At 34.6% G+C, this 18,187-nt stretch overlaps 1 protein-coding gene across 12 annotated transcripts in view; it reads right to left on the reverse strand.

The window, feature by feature from the left end:
* GPHN (gephyrin) overlaps window positions 1-18,187 on the reverse strand; it is a 638,461-nt gene that overhangs the window by 262,476 nt on the left and 357,798 nt on the right. For 6 of the 12 annotated variants that reach the window (XM_082451599.1, XM_082451603.1, XM_082451604.1 and 3 more), the window contains 2 exons: window positions 15,601-15,873; window positions 14,171-14,278 (listed from right to left, as the gene is read on the reverse strand). In XM_082451599.1, the coding sequence (XP_082307725.1) occupies window positions 14,171-14,278; window positions 15,601-15,873 (381 nt within the window). The remainder of the gene's footprint in view (window positions 1-14,170; window positions 14,279-15,600; window positions 15,874-18,187) is intronic. The other 6 variants (XM_082451600.1, XM_082451601.1, XM_082451602.1 and 3 more) reach the window with 1 other exon arrangement.

Raw genomic sequence — 18,187 nt, forward strand, 5'->3', positions numbered from 1 at the left:
TTATTTTTATTTTTTAATAAAAAGAATGTACTCATGTATTATTGTACAATAAAATATTTTTAGTGATGAAAACTATGGGAGGGATTGTTTCAAAAATTAAAAAGTGATCAATGTACTCAAGAGCCTGAGAGAAGTAAAAAAAAATGAGCACAATGTCTTGTACACAGCTGATAATAATTTATTCTTTGATAATAAAGAAGCAGATGTGGCCACCAACTTTGAGAATTACAAGCTCTCTTTGAGATAGAAGGAATGGAACAAAGTATTAACTCAGAAAAATAGTTTAAGCAGAAAGGATAGCTGTTTAGCCTTGGTGATCTTTATTTTAATATAATAAGCAAGAGGAGAGAATAGGGGAAATGAGGAGATGAAAAAACGTAAAAGTCTGAAAACTGCAATTCATTAATGTATATAAAGGAGTCAAGAGATGAATGAAAGGCTTGCTAAGTAGTGAGGTTCTTGAGCAAGCAGAATTCGTAGTGGGTAAGACAGCACAAATAAGAAGGAGAAATGCCAAATAACTTCCAAAAGAAATAGCATTCCTACTTTTAGAGCACTAATCTGTATTCCTATTATCTTATGCAACTGAGAAGATAGGGAAAACAATTTATTTCAGTTGATCTCAAATCTTCTGAGGATATGCACTGTAATTTCAACTGTGAATTATTAAACAATAGAATTTTCCTCATAAGGGAAATTATAATTGGAATACATATTTTCTTAGGAACTGTGCTGATTCTTTCTAGTTATGTAGCTATTCTGTCCGAAAGCTACTTAGACTGATTGGGCAAACACTTCTAAAAGAAGAAATGGAGAATTATATTATCAAAATTAGAATACATAGCCGAACTATCATTTCCCTTTATAAACTCTGTCTTTTGAAACACCAGTAAGAATACCAATAAAGTAAACATACAACTTTGTATTTTGATGCTAGAGAAATTCTTTAGTGGGCATACATTTCTTCTTTGAATCACTATTTTTACCACTTAATATTTTTTTGTTTTGAAAAAATATTCAAACTTACAGAAAAGTTGCAAGACATACAACAGAAGATGTTATTTGGATTTAATTTTGGGTAGCTAGTGAGCAAATTTATAATAATTGAAATGAGTCTCCCAAAACAGCCATGTATGAAGGAGTATGGCTTCCATGGCAACAATTTGCCAGTCCCCATTGTAAGGCTTTTGCAGTCCTTGTCAGCCTGATGGTTAGCTCTATCATATGAACCCTTTCCTGGTAACGTCTCTATTTAGAGACCTTTAAGGTAGGTTGCACTCTCTTAAAAATCCTACTATACATCCAATTGTGCAATATAGGACCTGAACTAATAATAAAAAGATTATATATGAATGCCTAAATGGGTTATTTCAGAAAAAAAAAATACATCATGTGTCTTCCCAGAGCTTCTAATACTGATCAGACCACCAATTAAAGTGTTATGATTAAGTGTTATAAAAGTTTTACTAAAGAACAAAAGTATCAAACCAGAGTATCCTGAGTTCACTAAGGTATTTGACAAGTCATATATTTGACGAGAATTTTAAAAGTTCTTGGAACAAGATGGACAAAGTGTGTTTTGATGGGCTAGAAGAGAAACATATATTAGCTAGTTAAGCATTTAACCGTAGAGTTTCTGGTAGTATGTGAAATAGCCTATCCTAAAAAAATGTTCTATCAGTGACTTGAATGACAACTTGATTAGCATATTTGCAGGTGACAGCACTAGAAAAGACAGGTAAAATACCAAATGTCTGATATAGACTTAAAAAATGTCTCTTTGGGGTAGACTGATCAGTTAAATGCAGCAAAATGAAATTAAACAAGAATAAATGTGAAGACCTGGATTTAGATTAAAATCAATGGTATAAAAAATCCACAAGAATTTATGATTTATATTTATAAAGAAAAGCCACACTTTATGATTTTGTCTAGACAGAGAACTTATGAGGCTTGACTATAACAGATCTTTTTAAATAAACATAAAAATGTAAATATTCATACGAGTTTGTTTCTTAACAACAACTGTTTATACTTACTAAAGTCATTTGGGATTTTTGTTGTTCTCAATGGTAGTAATCAGAGTTCTTATTACATTATTCCATATAAATTGGCCTTCCAGGAAAATAAAAAGGTATAACCTTGCTGATACCTGCATTCCAGTATCAATTTCTGATGGTGTATCTGTCTAAAACACTTAGAATAGAGTCTGCTACATAATTAGCATTTAAAGCTATCTATCAATATTATCATTATTACTATAGCTGCTTAATACATTTGCTTACTATAGGGAGAGAATATGCTGATTATTTGTCTATCTCATGGAAAAGTCCTTGTACATAATGGGGATTGCTAAATATATTTTGGTTTTTTGTATCTGTCTTGTGAACTTAGTTGGATGATGCATTGTATTTTTTCATAAAACATATTTAACAAATATTCATACAGTGTATATACTATGTGCCAAACTGTGTCAGATGTTGGATAAATCATATAAACAGATGTGATCCTTGTCTCATGGATGTTATAGTCTACATATATAGAAATCAAACACATGAATAAGTATATAATTGTAAATTGTGGTAAGTGCTATAAAGGAAAAGAACAAGGTCTTATGAGAGAGAATAGCTATGAGAAAAATTTAGATTGGAGGAGAAGTCTTTCTGTGATAAGGAGACACTGAAACTGGAACAGAAAAAATAAACACAAGTTAGCCAGGTAAAGAGTGGGGTTAAGAGCTTTTAGGTAGTGGGAACAGCATGTGCTCAGAGCCAGGAAAAAAGCTGGATGTAAACTTAGTGAGCAAAGGGGAGAGGGAGAGATGGTAAGGGAAGGGCCTAGAACCAGATCATGTAGAATCTAGCAGAACAGAAACTATCTGATGCCAAAGCTCATGTTGTTAAAGCACAATGCATACTATTTCCCAGATTTGAAAAAGGTCTATGTAGTTTAATACAGCTTCCTACTTATTTTATTGATAATAATAGCAATCTTTGTGAAAAACTTATAAGAACGTATACTTATTGGCCCAAATAGTGATTACTACAGGTTTACTACACATGCATACATCATCAGTCCACAGTACTCAAAGGTTAATGCTAGGAAAAAACAACTGGCATCCTAATAACTCAATCCCTACATTAACAACTATAGTAGTGATATAAAAACTTCTCGGTTTTTTCAATTAAAATTTTGAGAAAGTCAAACATTTATTACTAAAGATAACATAACCTTCTAAAAAATTCTGCTATGTGGCATCCATATGAGTAGGAACAAATAAACAAGAATAAAAAAGCACATTAAGCACATGGACATCTTGAACAGAAATTTTATTTTATTCTGTAAACATCCATGCATTATTGTATTCCTTTCATATGCCAGGAAAAATCGTGAAAGACTTTGAAATGGACAAAAATATTATTAGGTGTCTTGTGTAGTGGACCATTTTGAATTATCTACACTGTTTAGTCTTTTAGCTATTTTACAAATCTAAGTTGTAAAAAACTGAGAGTAATGTAAATAGTTTTTGTCCAAATGATCCTCTGGTACCATGGAAGTACAATGGACTGCCTTGCAGGTAATCACCAAGTGTTGCATTTACTTGTAATTCATTTCAGCACTCCCAATGCCTATATATTTGTGTTCTTTGAATTCTCCTGTTAACCAGTTGTAACATCTTTCTGGTTCCCTCATTAATTAACGAATGAAATAGCATCTTTGATATGTATTCATTTGGTATGTGTAACAAAGACATGATTTTAACTTAAAAAATAATTCTTTAACAGTTTTAGAGATCATCCACTGAGATGTCCAATGGATTCACCTAATAAAACTGGTAAACAGCACTGCCAGAGGAGTGCACTTTTTTTTTGTTAACATCTTTATTGGAGTATAATTGCTTTACAATGGTGTGTTAGTTTCTGCTTTATAACAAAGTAAATCAGCTATACATATACATATATCCCCATATCTCTTCCCTCTTGCATCTCCCTCCCATCCTCCCTATCCCACCCCTCCAGGTGGTCACAAAGCACCGAGCTGATGTCCCTGTGCTATGCGGCTGCTTCCCACTAGCTATGGATTTTACATTTTGTAGTGTATATATGTCCATGCTACTCTCTCACTTTGTCCCAGCTTACCCTTCCCCCTCCCCATGTCCTCAAGTCCATTCTCTAGTAGGTCTGCGTCTTTATTCCCGTCCTGCCCCTAGGTTCTTCATAACCATTTTTTTCTTTTTAGATTCCATATATATGTGTTAGCATACAGTATTTTTCTCTTTCTGACTTACTTCACTCTGTATGACAGACTCTAGGTCCATCCACCTCAATACATATAACTCAATTTAATTTCTTTTTATGGCTGAGTAATATTCCATTGTATATATGTGCCACATCTTCTTTATCCATTCATCTGTCAATGGACACTTAGGTTGCTTCCATGTCCTGGCGATTGTAAATAGAGCTGCAATGAACATTTTGGTACATGACTCTTTTTGAATTATGGTTTTCTCGGGTAAAGGCCCAGTAGTGGGATTGCTGGGGTCGTATGGTAGTTCTATTTGTAGTTTTTTAAGGAACCTCCATACCTCTTACTGTTCTCCATAGTGGCTGTATCAATTTACATTCCCACCAACAGTGCAGGAGAGTTCCCTTTTCTCCACACCCTCTCCAGCATTTACTGTTTGTAGATTTTTTGATGATGGCCATTCTGACTGGTGTGAGGTGATACCTCATTGTAGTTTTGATTTGCATTTCTCTAATGATTAGTGATGTTGAGCATTCTTTCATGTGTTTGTTGGCAATCTGTATATCTTCTTTGGAGAAATGTCTATTTAGGTCTTCTGCCCATTTTTGGATTGGGTTTTTTGTTTTTTTGATATTGAGCTCCATGAGCTGCTTCTAAATTTTGGAGATTAGTCCTTTGTCAGTTGCTTCATTTGCAAATATTTTCTCCCATTCTGAGGGTTGTCTTTTGGTCTTGTTTATGGTTTCCTTCACTGTGCAAAAGATTTTAAGTTTCATTAGGTCCCATTTGTTTTTGTTTTTATTTCCATTTCTCTAGGAGGTGGGTCCAAAAGGGTCTTGCTGTGATTTATGTCATAGAGTGTTCTGCCTATGTTTTCCTCTAAGAGTTTGATAGTGCCTGGCCTTACATTTAGGTCTTTAATCCATTTTGAGTTTATTTTTGTGTATGGTGTTAGGGAGTGTTCTAATTTTATTCTTTTACATGTAACTGTCCAGTTTTCCCAGCACCACTTATTGAAGAGGCTGTCTTTTCTCCACTGTATATGCTTGCCTCCTTTATCAAAAATAAGGTGACCATATGTGCGTGGGTTTATCTCTGGGCTTTCTATCCTGTTCCATTCATCTATATTTCTGTTTTTGTGCCAGTACCATACTGTCTTGATTACCGTAGCTTTGTAGTATAGTAAGGAGTGCACTTTTAAGCACTTGCTTAAGCCCACGAGTATCTTTTCTTGGCAATTGGAAGTGAATCCCAAATACCAACAGAACTTTACTTAGATGACTGTTTCTTTAGGTTTAAAAAAACTAAAAAAAACAAAACCAAACAAAAACAAAAACAAAAACAGAAAACAAAACCTCACTTTTTTTTTTAAATAAATAAATTTATTTATTTATTTAATTTATTTTTGGCTGTGTTGGGTCTTCGTTGCTGCGTGCGGGCTTTCTCTAGTTGTGGTGAGAGGGGGCTACTCTTTGTAGCAGTGTGCGGGCTTCTCATTGTGGTGGCTTCTCTTGTTGCACAGCGTGGGCTCTAGGCGCGTGGGCTTAAGTAGTTGTGACACGCAGCTCAGTAGTTGTGGCTCTCAGGATCTAGAGCGCAGGCTCAGTAGTTGTGGCTCTCAGGATCTAGAGCGCAGGCTCAGTAGTTGTGGCGCATGGGCTTAGTTGCTCTGCGGCATGTGGGATCTTCCTGGACCAGGGGTTGAACCTGTGTCCCCTGTATTGGCAGGTGGATTCCTAACCACTGCGCCACCGGGGAAACACAGCAGGCAGATTCTTAACCACTGCGCCAAGAGGGAAGCCCCAACCTCATTGTTTTTTGATTTGTGTTTTGTCTTTGTTTCTAGTTTCTGCACTGCCAGGAAATTATTGCTTCCTGGTGGCAGCAATGCTTGAGACTTTGCTTTTATGGTCTGATCACTTGGTGATCTCTGTAAATGTATTATAGATGTCCATTCTTTGTTGGGTGAAAGATGACAGATAATCCTATTTGTAGTCCTACTTGTAGTTTTATTTGCCTATTTCTCCATTTTGAGCTCAAAACAATTAAGAAATTGGTGTCCCCTGGGAAGGAGAACAGGTCTTTGACACAGTTTTTGTGTTTCTGTATTTACTCTGGACCTGTGGCTGAAGCTGCAGAATTGAAATTATGAGTTCTCTCTGTGTTTATCTGTAATTCAGAAAGACCTTTACTCTTTACCATTGTGAAATGTTTCCCAATCTCTGGGAAGTATAAAGCTATATTGTCTCTGAAGTTAAAGGAGCTCTGTTCTGACTGGCTTACAGAGATAAATGCCTAAATAAGTTAATTATTCCAATATTTCCCAAAATAAACTGAATTTCTAATACTTCAAATATGCTAGACTTAAAAAAGGATCTTCTACTAGAAACTAACTCATAAATATTTTAAAAATCCAAGTTCATATAATTAGGGTAAATCTTTGGCAAATATGACTAGCTTAATAATTTTGGTTTAAAAATTGTCTTAAATAATTTTTAATGTTAAATATAATATAAGTACACATTTTGTTTTTCTTGGGTTGCTTTCCCTAAACATATACAGGTTTATTGACTGAAGAAGCTTACATCATTCCTACATAATGCATGTCAGCTTGAAGATAATTTCCATGATCTTTAGGTAACTTAAACTTTGGAGTGCATTATATTAAATTAATGGATAATCATTAGAAGCCTAGATAATTTTTAAATAAGATAAAATAGGAAACATCAAGTACTAATCATAAGTAAATTTTTTTTACTATGGTGAAATATAAGTAACATTTACTACTTAAACCAGTTTTAAGTGTACAATGAAATGGCATTAAGCAAATTCACAATGTAATGCAAACTTCACCACTATCCATTTCCAGAACTTTTTCATCATCCCAAAGAGAAATTCCATACCCTTTAAACAGTAACTTCCCACTCTCCACTTTCATCTATCCTATTTTCTGCCTCTATGAATTTGACTATTCTGAGTACCTCATGTAAGTGAACTCATACAATATTTGTCCTTTATTTCTGGCTTATTAAATTCAGCATAATGTTTTCAAGGTTCATTCATGTTGTAGCATGTATCAGAACTTCATTTCTTCTTTCGGCTTAATAATATTCAGTTATATGTGTATAACACATTTTGTTTATCCATTTATCTTTGGGCTGTTCCCACCTTTTGGCCATTGTGAATATAGCTGCTATAAACACTGGTGTACTAGTGCTTGCTTTCAATTCTTTTGGGTATATAAGTAGAAGTAGAATTGCTGGATCACATGGCTAACTTTTAGAAGAACCACAAAAGTGTTTTTCTCTGTGGTGGTACCATTTTATACTCCCTCCAGCAATGCCCAAGGGTTCCAATTTCTCCACATCCTTTGCCAACACTAATTTTCTGGGTTATTTGTTTTTTTGGGGGGGGTTGTTTTTTTTTTTTTGATAAAACACCCAAATGGATATAAAGTGGTATCTCATTGTGGTTTTGATTTGCAGTTCTCTAATGACTAGTGATGTTGAGTATCTTTTTGTGTGCACACTGCTATTTGTATACCTTCCTTGGAGAAACGTCTATTCAAATCCTTCACCCATGTTTCAATTGGGTTCCCTTTTTTTTTTTTTTCAGTTGCAGGAGTCCTTTTTATATTCTAGATATTAATCATTTCTCATACATGTGATTTGCAAATATTTTCTTTCATTCTGTCAGTTGTCTTTTTCTCTCTTGACAGTATCCTTTGATTCACAAAAGTTTTTAATTTGATGGAGTCCAATTTATCTATTTTTTCTTTTGTTGCATTGATTACTAATCATAATTTTAAGTTTATATACTTTTGCTTATTTTTATTTGCTATATAGATGCTAGAAATTTGTGTCATATTTATGAACATGTTCCTTTTTGCTACTTTATCAAGTAGTCAAAGGATTGCATGTTGCTGTAGAAAATTATATTATGCATGTTCATGAGCTTTGCTGTCTGCTAATATATGCGTATGTCAGATAGTTCTTAATTATCTACCCTAAGTTTTCTCTGTGAAATACAAGTGACTTTCATTAAAAGTTATACTTAATATGAGTCGCTGAGACTATAGCAGAAGCAACAGTGATAGAGATATACAACTGAGCATGTGCTTTTATTTTTTTAAGGGGAAAAAAAAAAATTTCCCTAAAGCAGCAGTCCTCGAACGTTTTGGTCTCTGGACCCCTTTACACATTTAAAATTTATTTTGAACTCGTAGAGCTTTTGTACATGTGGGTTATAACTATCAATATTTACTGAATTAGAAATCAAAACAAAAATTTTATGAACTTATTACTTCATTTGAAAAAAGCAATGATTAACATGTTGCATGTCAAATAAACTATATCATTATATTATTATGAAGATAGTTTTCATCTTGTGGCTCACTTGAGAAAGAACTGTAATCCTAAAGCAAGGTATCAGTTTGTTCCAGAATATTTGAAAGAACATAATGAAAGATAAAACTTGGAAAGTGAAGATTATTTCCTTTGATTTATAATGCCTGAGCCTGAAAATAAGTTATAAAATGTGTTAAAATACACATTCACTTAAAACAAGGTTCACTTAATTTTGATGGGCTTGTTTCCTTGGCTTACTGATTAGTGCTTTTACCCACTATCTATGTAATCTGCCTAGATAGCAGAGATCCTGTGTCTTACCAGAATAATTTTCTCTGCTATATGTTAACTTTATTATATGCTTGAGTATTTAAGGGGAAAAAGAACAAAAAGTTCCTCAGTTATGAAAGAGTTACTTCTTAATAACTGTGTTACCTTTCGTGCTTTTAAAAATGCTTTATTGTCATTTTAATAAAAAACGGCAACCAAAAAATTATTTCTCAGGCATCCATGATCCTATCTTAAATCAAGTGTCCAAATTTCCTGACAACTCTAAATCAAATCAAATTATTAAAAAATTTCAGGGTATCTTTCACTGAAAACTATCTTTGAGATTTCCTGGCAGTCTCCTAGAAATCACAGAAATTTGTTCTTTCAGCATAGATAAAGAGTGATGAAAGATATAATTAGATTTGTTTGATGAGTTACAACTATAAATTTCATGGGAAGTCGTCACATCAAAAGAGAAGCCCAGTCTTCTCTAGGTTAAGTTTATATAAGCAAAATATTATTAATATAACCATTTCATTAATTGTGTGCTTTGTGTAAAGGCCCTGGAGAATCGTCAATTACCCCCAGTCCCTAATGTTTTTACTGTAAGGGGAAATACTGCTTAAAAACTCATGAAATAGTTATATTCCATCCCTCAATAGAGAATTTTACTCTCTGCCATTCTGATATTAGTGGTTACAGTTAGTAACTACAGCTATTAAGTTCCTGTCATCTACAGATGGATTTTGATGCTTACCTAAAAGTTATGCTGTAAGCTACAGACCAGAGCTTGTGCATTTAACAAGAAGGACAGTTTCACAAGCCTCATAGAAAGAACTGTACCAGATACTTCCAACTACTGACACTTCAAAGAATATACTCTTGGGTACAGACTGCTGAAGTGATATTGCTTAGATAACTTTTAGACTATAATAGTGGACTGGGTTAGTATTTCCAAAACTCTAATTAGTCTAGAAGCTGAAAGCTTCATGAAAGCAAACTGCTAAGCTAAGATCGAGTAGAATGAGAATTAATTACACAGGACTGAGTAAACAGAAGAATTTTTTCGTGGCTATTTGTTCGGAATATTATTGATGTTTTAAATGTTCTATTTTCAGGGTATGTGAAGAAACTTTTTCTTTCTTCTCAATCTATATATAACCCACACAATTTCATAGATCCTGATTTCTTAAAACTAAAAATATTTGATTCTCACTGAGTCCCTCAGAATTTAGAAACTCTTACTAGGTCTGCTAACTTTTCTTGACAATATAGTGATTTCCATAGATTTTTTAAGAATGTCTTCCTTTTTAACAGGATATAATTGGACAAATTGATGGTGGAACCAAGGACTTACCTGTGTCATGTTTGAGAATGGTGCCCATTTAATCAGAAATGTCTACCACTTCTGAAGAACAAAGACTGGCTGTACTCACGAAGCTAATACCTACAAAGCCCTCCCAGGAAAAATGACCTGGTACCTGAAGTAGAGGGTCTCAGCCTTGCATGTGGTAAGGAAGGTCACTTATATATGGTAATGAACTTTTGGTGACCTGGAGAAGAGAGGAATTCACCCAGTAACAGGTACCTGCAGGTGAAATAGGGTGAAGAGATTGTCTGGGGCTTGGTTTCCTAAACTTGGAATGGCAAAAATAGAAACTTTTAAAAGTAAAATCTGAGATTCCCTATGAAAACTTCCAGACAGAAGTTAATTTGCAGCCTCAGTATTTGCAAAGCAAACTCACAGAAGCTACCTGGTTAATTAATACCTTGCTGCAGCTAAATAAATAATCAAGCCCAAACTAATGAGATCTGCCATTTTTTTGCAACAAAAATCATTATGAGATTATTATGATTGGGGGTGTAGAGAGTTGTCAGGAAAACGGGCAAGAAAGATTATTAAATGTCCTGATTTGTATTCTCTTCTGGGTTATCTGTACTTTTTACTTTCACTATTTTACAACTCTGCAAGTTATAGAAAACTAATGCTAATGCAAATTATTGTCTACAGAAATGCAAATAAATTTTGTCTTGAGAAGGAACAATTGATTATTACCCTGTGTATACTGACCAATTTTGTATCTATTTATAAATTCACCCCAGTCTTTGTGACTGTTGATATATGTATGTGTCCTTTGATTTTTTTTCTTTGAACTGGTTTAACAGCTTACTGTTCTCTCATTAATTAAATAGAATTGACACATTTATTATATATTTCTATGAATGTTATGATTCAACCTTTAAAAATATTATCCTTTAACACATATCATACTGTGTTCTCCGAAGTATTTGATTTCATGGATTTATCTAAATATATTTCTGACTCCAATTGTGCTTATAGCTTAAAGCTTTGTTGCTTGGACCAGCAAACTTCCAGAGTAAATACAGCCTACTGTTCACAGTTCTTAGGTTGTGCAATGCATTTTATCATTCAAGTATTCCAAACCAAGGTCCAAAAATCCTAATTCTCATTCTTTAGAAGAATTTGTAACTAGCTAGTCATCTCCCATAACATCATTCTTTTTCTTTCTCTCTTGCACTGAGAGTTGCTATAGCAGAGAGGTCAAGAGTGATGATTCTGGAGCCAGACTGCCTGGACTTGAATACCAGTTTAGTCTCTAGCTGGTTATATGTCCTTAACCTCTTTGTGTTTCAATTTTCTCGTAAGTAAAATGACAATGTATGTAAAGCGTTGGTATATGTAAAATGTTTAGAAGAGTGACTGACAATTAATATTATTTTAATATACTAAAATCATCGTGGATAGGAAGAAACAATAAAACCATATATATATAAATATGTATATTCTTCAATTTTCTGACCAAAACTTTATAAGTGTTTCTGGTCTTCTGTAACAGTATCATTTATCTCCAGGCAAATCTGTAAGAGTGGCAGGTTGCTAACTCTTACCATTTTCTCTCTTAAGTTCCAAATAAATGCCCTAGGAAGATAGACTCTTCCTGACTAGCCATATCAATCTAACATATTTGTTTTCTCCATATCCTTTCCCAAAAGGAAATCAGCAACTCTTTTTCTTCCCAGGGCAAGCAGCAGATTTTCTTGCATCCAGTGGAGCTTGGGGACCATCATTATTATGTGGGACTTCTCCAGAAGATTTAATTTCTGTCAGTAAGACAAATTTCTTATTATGTATCTCCATGGCTATTTTTGTCTTAAATTCCTCCTTGCCTCTCATTATGCTTGGAGTTTTGCAAGCATAATACAAGCATTATGCAAAGTATAGTTGTAATTTCTTCAGCTTTGGATCCAGTCTCCTTGAAAAGACCTTTACACTTATTTAGTAATCACAGAGGGGCAAGATTTATTTTTCCTTTTTTCCTCCCGTGTGTCACAGGCCCCTACTCTCTGTTCTCTTGAATCAGGTTTCTCACTCAAATATGAAACTTCAGGGATTCCTATTTGCTATGTTTCAGTTATTATAAGGAAGACTTTTCAGCTCTTTGATGAGACACTACATACTGAGAATTATTAGTTAAGATGCTTTTTGGTTGCAGACAACAGTTTACCCATCTCTGTCTCTAATTAGCTTTTTCAAAGTAACGTATTGGCTCAGGTAACTGAAAAGTCAAGAGGCAGATATAGTTCAACAGGGGCTGGAGTAAGTGGTTGAAAAATGTGACAGGACCGAGTACATCTCTTTCTCTCCCATTTCTTAGGAATGCTTCTTTACAGTTGGCTCCATTATTGGCAGGCATTACTTTCATGGTTCCAAGATAGGAATTCTTCGAGTTGTATATTTCCTCATTCATATTCAATAGGAAACAGAGAGTCTATGTTCCTAGTCATTCAAATAAAATCTAAGAGATGAGACCCACTTGCTCCTATTGACCTGAGTTATGTGTTTCTTGAACTAAAAACTGTGGTTATGTGAAATGGATATGCTGATTGTACTAAGCCACCTACCCTGGAGGATTAGTCAGTCTCACCCAAACTATATGACTGGGAAATGCGGTGTAGTGTTAGAAAGAGGGATGGGAAATGGCTGCTGGAGAGGCAACTAACAAATATCCATTATGAGAAGCACTTCTCAAGCCTCTTTGTTTCTTGAAAAAGCAAGTTGATCAGTTTGGCAATAACCAGTATTCAGATCACTAGGAGCTAACTATTGAAGAGCTATTCAAATCATTTTCTGTGTAATAATATGAAACTCAGAATATGATAACTTAAAAGCTTGGTTATGAATACGAAACTTCCAAATATTTTAGTTTGAAAACCAGGATAATTATTGTAGTTGCTCTGGTTGCTTTATAATATGAGAATACAAAAGACAGTTTGGTACATTTTGGAATGTTTATAATTTATAGCAAAGCTATAGCTGGAGAATTCAGTTGTCAACTGGAATTCATTAATAATTTTATTAATCAATATTTACATTTTCTACTTGGCCTTTGACTTAGCTAAGTTTGTTTCCAACCAGGCATGGCTTGATGAATATAAGCGTTAAAGTCATCATTTGGTAGTTTAGCTCCCAAGAGTCGACTGATACTAGTTTTCCTCCCTGCATCCCCCTGAAATCCTGGGTGTTTTTTCTTCCTAAGGATTAAAAACAAAATTACACTTATTACTTATTTTTCTTCTTTTTCCTTCTCATTTTATATTCATATCAGGGACTGAGGTTTCTTTTGCAGCCATGGTTTAAATTGTCACTGCTTATTCAGCTCTACTTATCAGTTTAATCTTTCCTAGCCTGACACTTTTTACAAAGTATCATTCAGCCAATGACTGAAAGAAGTGGATACAGACCCTTAAAAGTTTCTATATGAAGATCAGTAATATCAGAATTTGTACAAAGACTCAACTTTCTAAATGGTTGTAATGAGAACATAGTGAAAGAAAAGAAAAAAAGATGCAAAATCATAAGGAAAAAAAGCAAGATTAATACAAATTAAATATTATCTTGACCAATCTGTTTGGATATTAAAACTTAATGTGATCCTCTTAAGGGATTAACTTAATTAAGCCAGGCAATTTATTTTAAGGTACGTGATGAAATTACTAAAGAAAAAAATTAACTTCTGAGCAATGAATTTCTTGAAAGTCATGTGATGAAAGTTCATTGCCACATACTACAAAATCTTAATGATGTTAGAGTACTTTAGGTACAGGAGAAACTCTATTATATTCCTTGATGGAAGATACTCAGTGGCACTTACACTTTCACAAAAAAGCACTAGTGAAGGTCTTTCAGAATAAAACACATCTTCCGTCATATGCTATAGCCTACCTCCAAGGATAGGAGGTAGGCTGTATGCCTGCAAAATCATTAATGCAAAAGCCTCTTGTCTTACCGGTTCCTCTGCACTGCCTGTTGCATCATGGGAATAACTGATGAGACCAGGGATGGGCTGCTCACCGTGTGCCATGATAACAGCAGGACTGGTGTAGAATGGATGCTTCTAATGCACAACACATAACAACTATGAATATAGTGACAGGAAAACATGAAACTATACAAGCAAAATGACTGGAAAGGAAAAAGGGTGAAAACAAATGGAACAATGGAATGTCAAAAATTTTCAAATGAAGAATGACAAAATTAGCTTAGATTTCAAATGGTACAAGTTTTTTTTAAGATTGAAACTGATGGTACTTTTAACTCTTTTAATTAAGAGTAAAAGAAAGAACATACGATGATTTAATAATGTATTTCATCAATCATTTCCATAAAAACAAAACAAACCTCACGCACAACTTAAATACTTACTAGCCTTAAGTAAGGACTTAATGGATCACTGAATGGATCTGGAGACAGAATAATCCCGTCTTTAGTGAAAGAACCACTTACTTGTTGTCTGAATGGACACTTCCAAAGGATCTCTATGATCCTTTCCAATATATACATTGTCAAAAAATCCTCTCATGTTATGCTCATAGCCAAAGTATCTGGATGAGCCATAAAACTTTAAAAATTACTTCATATAGTGATTAGATTTTCAATCTTTACACTCTCAGTGAACAATCATTACTCCCAGAAGTGATATGCTACTGTCTGAAGATTTTAAAGTGTACAAGGTGGGTTATACTAGGTATGGATAATAATGTAAATCATGTTCTGTGACTTTAAGATGATAACTAAATTTACTGAAGTACTTCATGGTACTATATTTACTCCCAGAATTGTTCAAAGAGAACTTGTAATACTTTGATGCTGTTTTAATAATATTTATTACTTTATTAAATTAAAAACACGAATATCTTACATCCATTTCTTCATGACTGGGGTAATTTGTGTCCAATAGTTAAATAAGTGCTACTTAACTGCTGAAAAGTCTTGTCTTTAAAAAAAAATATTTATTAATCTTCCTCAGCTAATTTCTTGAACCACCTTAGGTATCTTACCTTCAGTTTGGTGCTCCTCTAAGAATTTGTGAATATTTGATGTGCTGAATACATGAACATTGTATATTTACTATGATCACAAAAATGACATCTTCAAAGAGTTCTTAAATGTCACATTGTTTATCATTGGAGCTATTACTTCAATAGATAACAGCAGAATTTTTAATGCCTCAGAACTCAGAACAAAACTTCAATGCTTTCAAGAACTCTACATAATGGAGGGAATATAGCTGTGGAGTGTCATGAATATCCCCGTTCTTTTTAAAGGATGCCCTGAAGTGATATTTAACTTATGGAAGAATGGGATGGAAAGAGAGATGAAATCAATACATTTACCTGTGGGTCCTTTAGATCTCTGGGTCCCTCTCAGCAGGCTTACCTTGGCCGCAATGGCTGCTGCAGTTATATGTGATGAAGAACTATCTTCTGTTGAAGCAACACCACTGTCTTTCTTCTCTTCTTCCTCTTCTTCACATTGAACCCCTTTGTCTTCTGTCTGTTTATGGGGGCTAGTTGTGGGAGGAGGGGAAAGAGGTGGTGGTGGGGAAGGTAAATCTTCAAGTTCATCATGCACTTCTTTTACTTTTACAATGGCATCACGTAAAAGGTCAATGGCATGAGGTAGGGCTGGCAGTATGAACTGAAAGCATTCCTGTATGCAAGAGGAAGAAAAAAAAATGAAGATAAAGCATTTTTATAGGCATACAAAATGGCAGCAATCAAATGTGTCTGTGATTTTGGATCACAAATTTTGGATTTATTTGTGATTTTTCTCTCCATCTGTCTTAAGAATGAATCATATTGAATGTATTGTCCTTGCAATGCAAAATATGAAGTAAGCATGGTATATATTACAGTATTCTCCATAAGCTGAAGAACTACACTATATAAGCACACAGTACATTTTTTTTTTTTTTAAGTAAAATTTCTATACAACTTCAGAGTTTAAAGATACATTATGAGAGAGCAGGTAAGAATTTTTACCTTTCTGGTTAGAGAAGGATACTAGAACTAACAAACCAATTGAGTACTGAACTATTTTATTCAGAGAGCTAAAGTTCTGACTACAATCATAAAGTATAGCTAGACAACGTTGTACAATATGTAAAAATAGGTATAAGTTTGTACAGCATAAAAGTCAATATAGTCCCTTGGTTTCTTTTTTTTTAGGGGGCGGTGAAGGAAAGTACAGCATTTATTGCAGGATGCCAAGCAAGGAGGACAGGCAGCTAATGCTCAAAATACATCCATTATTACCTATATTGTATCACCAAAAGAAAATAGGTGAGAATTTTAAAATCAGAACATAAGGCCAGATATGTTTGGGGAATATGTTTGAGCAGAGGTCTTTCTCTTTTACATTTAAAGTAACTTACCTTAAAATCTAATATGTAAAGAAATATCTTACAATTTATGGACTACCTGGAAGGTATCTAATCTTTTAACCTACTGGAAAAAATTGTATAGTGAAGAATTTAACTTTAATCAAAGAGAGGTCTGCCTTTACTCTCAGCTTTTGGGAGGTGATCTCTAGTTCCTTGTTATGTCATGCCTGATAAGAGTGTCTCTGTTTGCCTGGGGGCTTTGGCCACTGAACAGTCTAACAATGTGGTTTACTATGAGGGCTTTGGGAAACACAGTATCAGTTTTGCCTCTGGAAAGAACTGGGAATGGCTGACTAGGTCAACCATGTGGGCAATATGTGATCAAGTCCTAATAAAAACTCTGAACACCAAAGGCAAAGGAGAATGTACATAGTTAGCAATACTCTGTGTATACTGTCTTATATTGTGGCTAAGAGGAGGTGATGCTTCCATGATTCCATGGAAGAGGATGACCAGAAGTTCCCTGTTTGGTACCTCTCTTAGACTCTACCATATGTGCTTCTTTCCTTGGCTGATTTCAACCTGTATTCTTTCCCTGTAATACAACATACCCATAAGTATAACAGCTTTCAGTGAGTTCTGTGAGCCCTTCTAGTGAATTATTAAAAGTGAGGGTGATTTTAGAAATCCCCTCAATTGCAAGTGGTGTCAGAAATGAGAGCAGTCTTATGGAGTGCTCCAACTTTGTAGCTGGCTAACTTCTGCAGTTGGTCAAAACTCCTTACAGTTGGTGTTAAGAAGTGGGATTTGATAGAAAGACCCTGACTCACTGAAACTTGTGATCTGGGAAGAGGAAGGAAGAGAGGGTGGGGGATAATGAATCTTTAGAGCCTAGATGAACACAGGGTCACCCACAGTATGGAACTGCAGCTGTACTGTAATTAGTTACTGGAGATAAAACTAGCAATGAAGTTTTAAAATGAAAGATCTAACTCCTAAGGAGTTATGTCAAAGCACAAGAAATGCAAAATGATAAAAAACAAAGTAAACACACAATTTCTTGGTTAATGGTATCTGTACTAGCTAAAACAAAAGTAATGGAGAATGTAGGGGTGGATCCTGAGGCTGGGCCAAGTTTGGACTCTGAATGGTCTGACATATAGCTGTTAGCCTCAGAGCTGCTTCCCAAGGAAAAATTTATGTTGAAGCAATAAACAGTAAATAAAGTTGGACTGATTCATAAGAAAATGGGGAAAAAGAAACAAGAGATTCAAGGGACTTGTCCTAGCAGGGTGGAAATATTTAAATGGTTATTAAGAAATGTATGAAAAAAGTGAGCATTGATGGGGACAAAACAGAGGTCTTAAAGAAGCACTGCTGTGGGCTGAATAGACAGACTGGAGACCCTGCTGGTCTCCTAACATTAAGGGGTCCTAAACAAATCTCTATGTACCCTGGTTTGGAGGAATTAAAAAAGCTAGGAAGCAAAGAAACCTTACCTAGAATCACCTTAAGTGATGGACCCATAATCTAATCAATATAAGGTCTGACAAAAGGGTCTGGATCCCTTGACCCAACCCAGGCCTTAGAACTCCAAGGCCATATGCACACAAATGGCTAAAATCATCAGGAAACAGAGAA

This window comes from Balaenoptera physalus, assembly GCF_965194825.1.
Source record: "Balaenoptera physalus genome assembly, chromosome: 2".
Taxonomy (NCBI): Eukaryota; Metazoa; Chordata; class Mammalia; order Artiodactyla; family Balaenopteridae; genus Balaenoptera; species Balaenoptera physalus.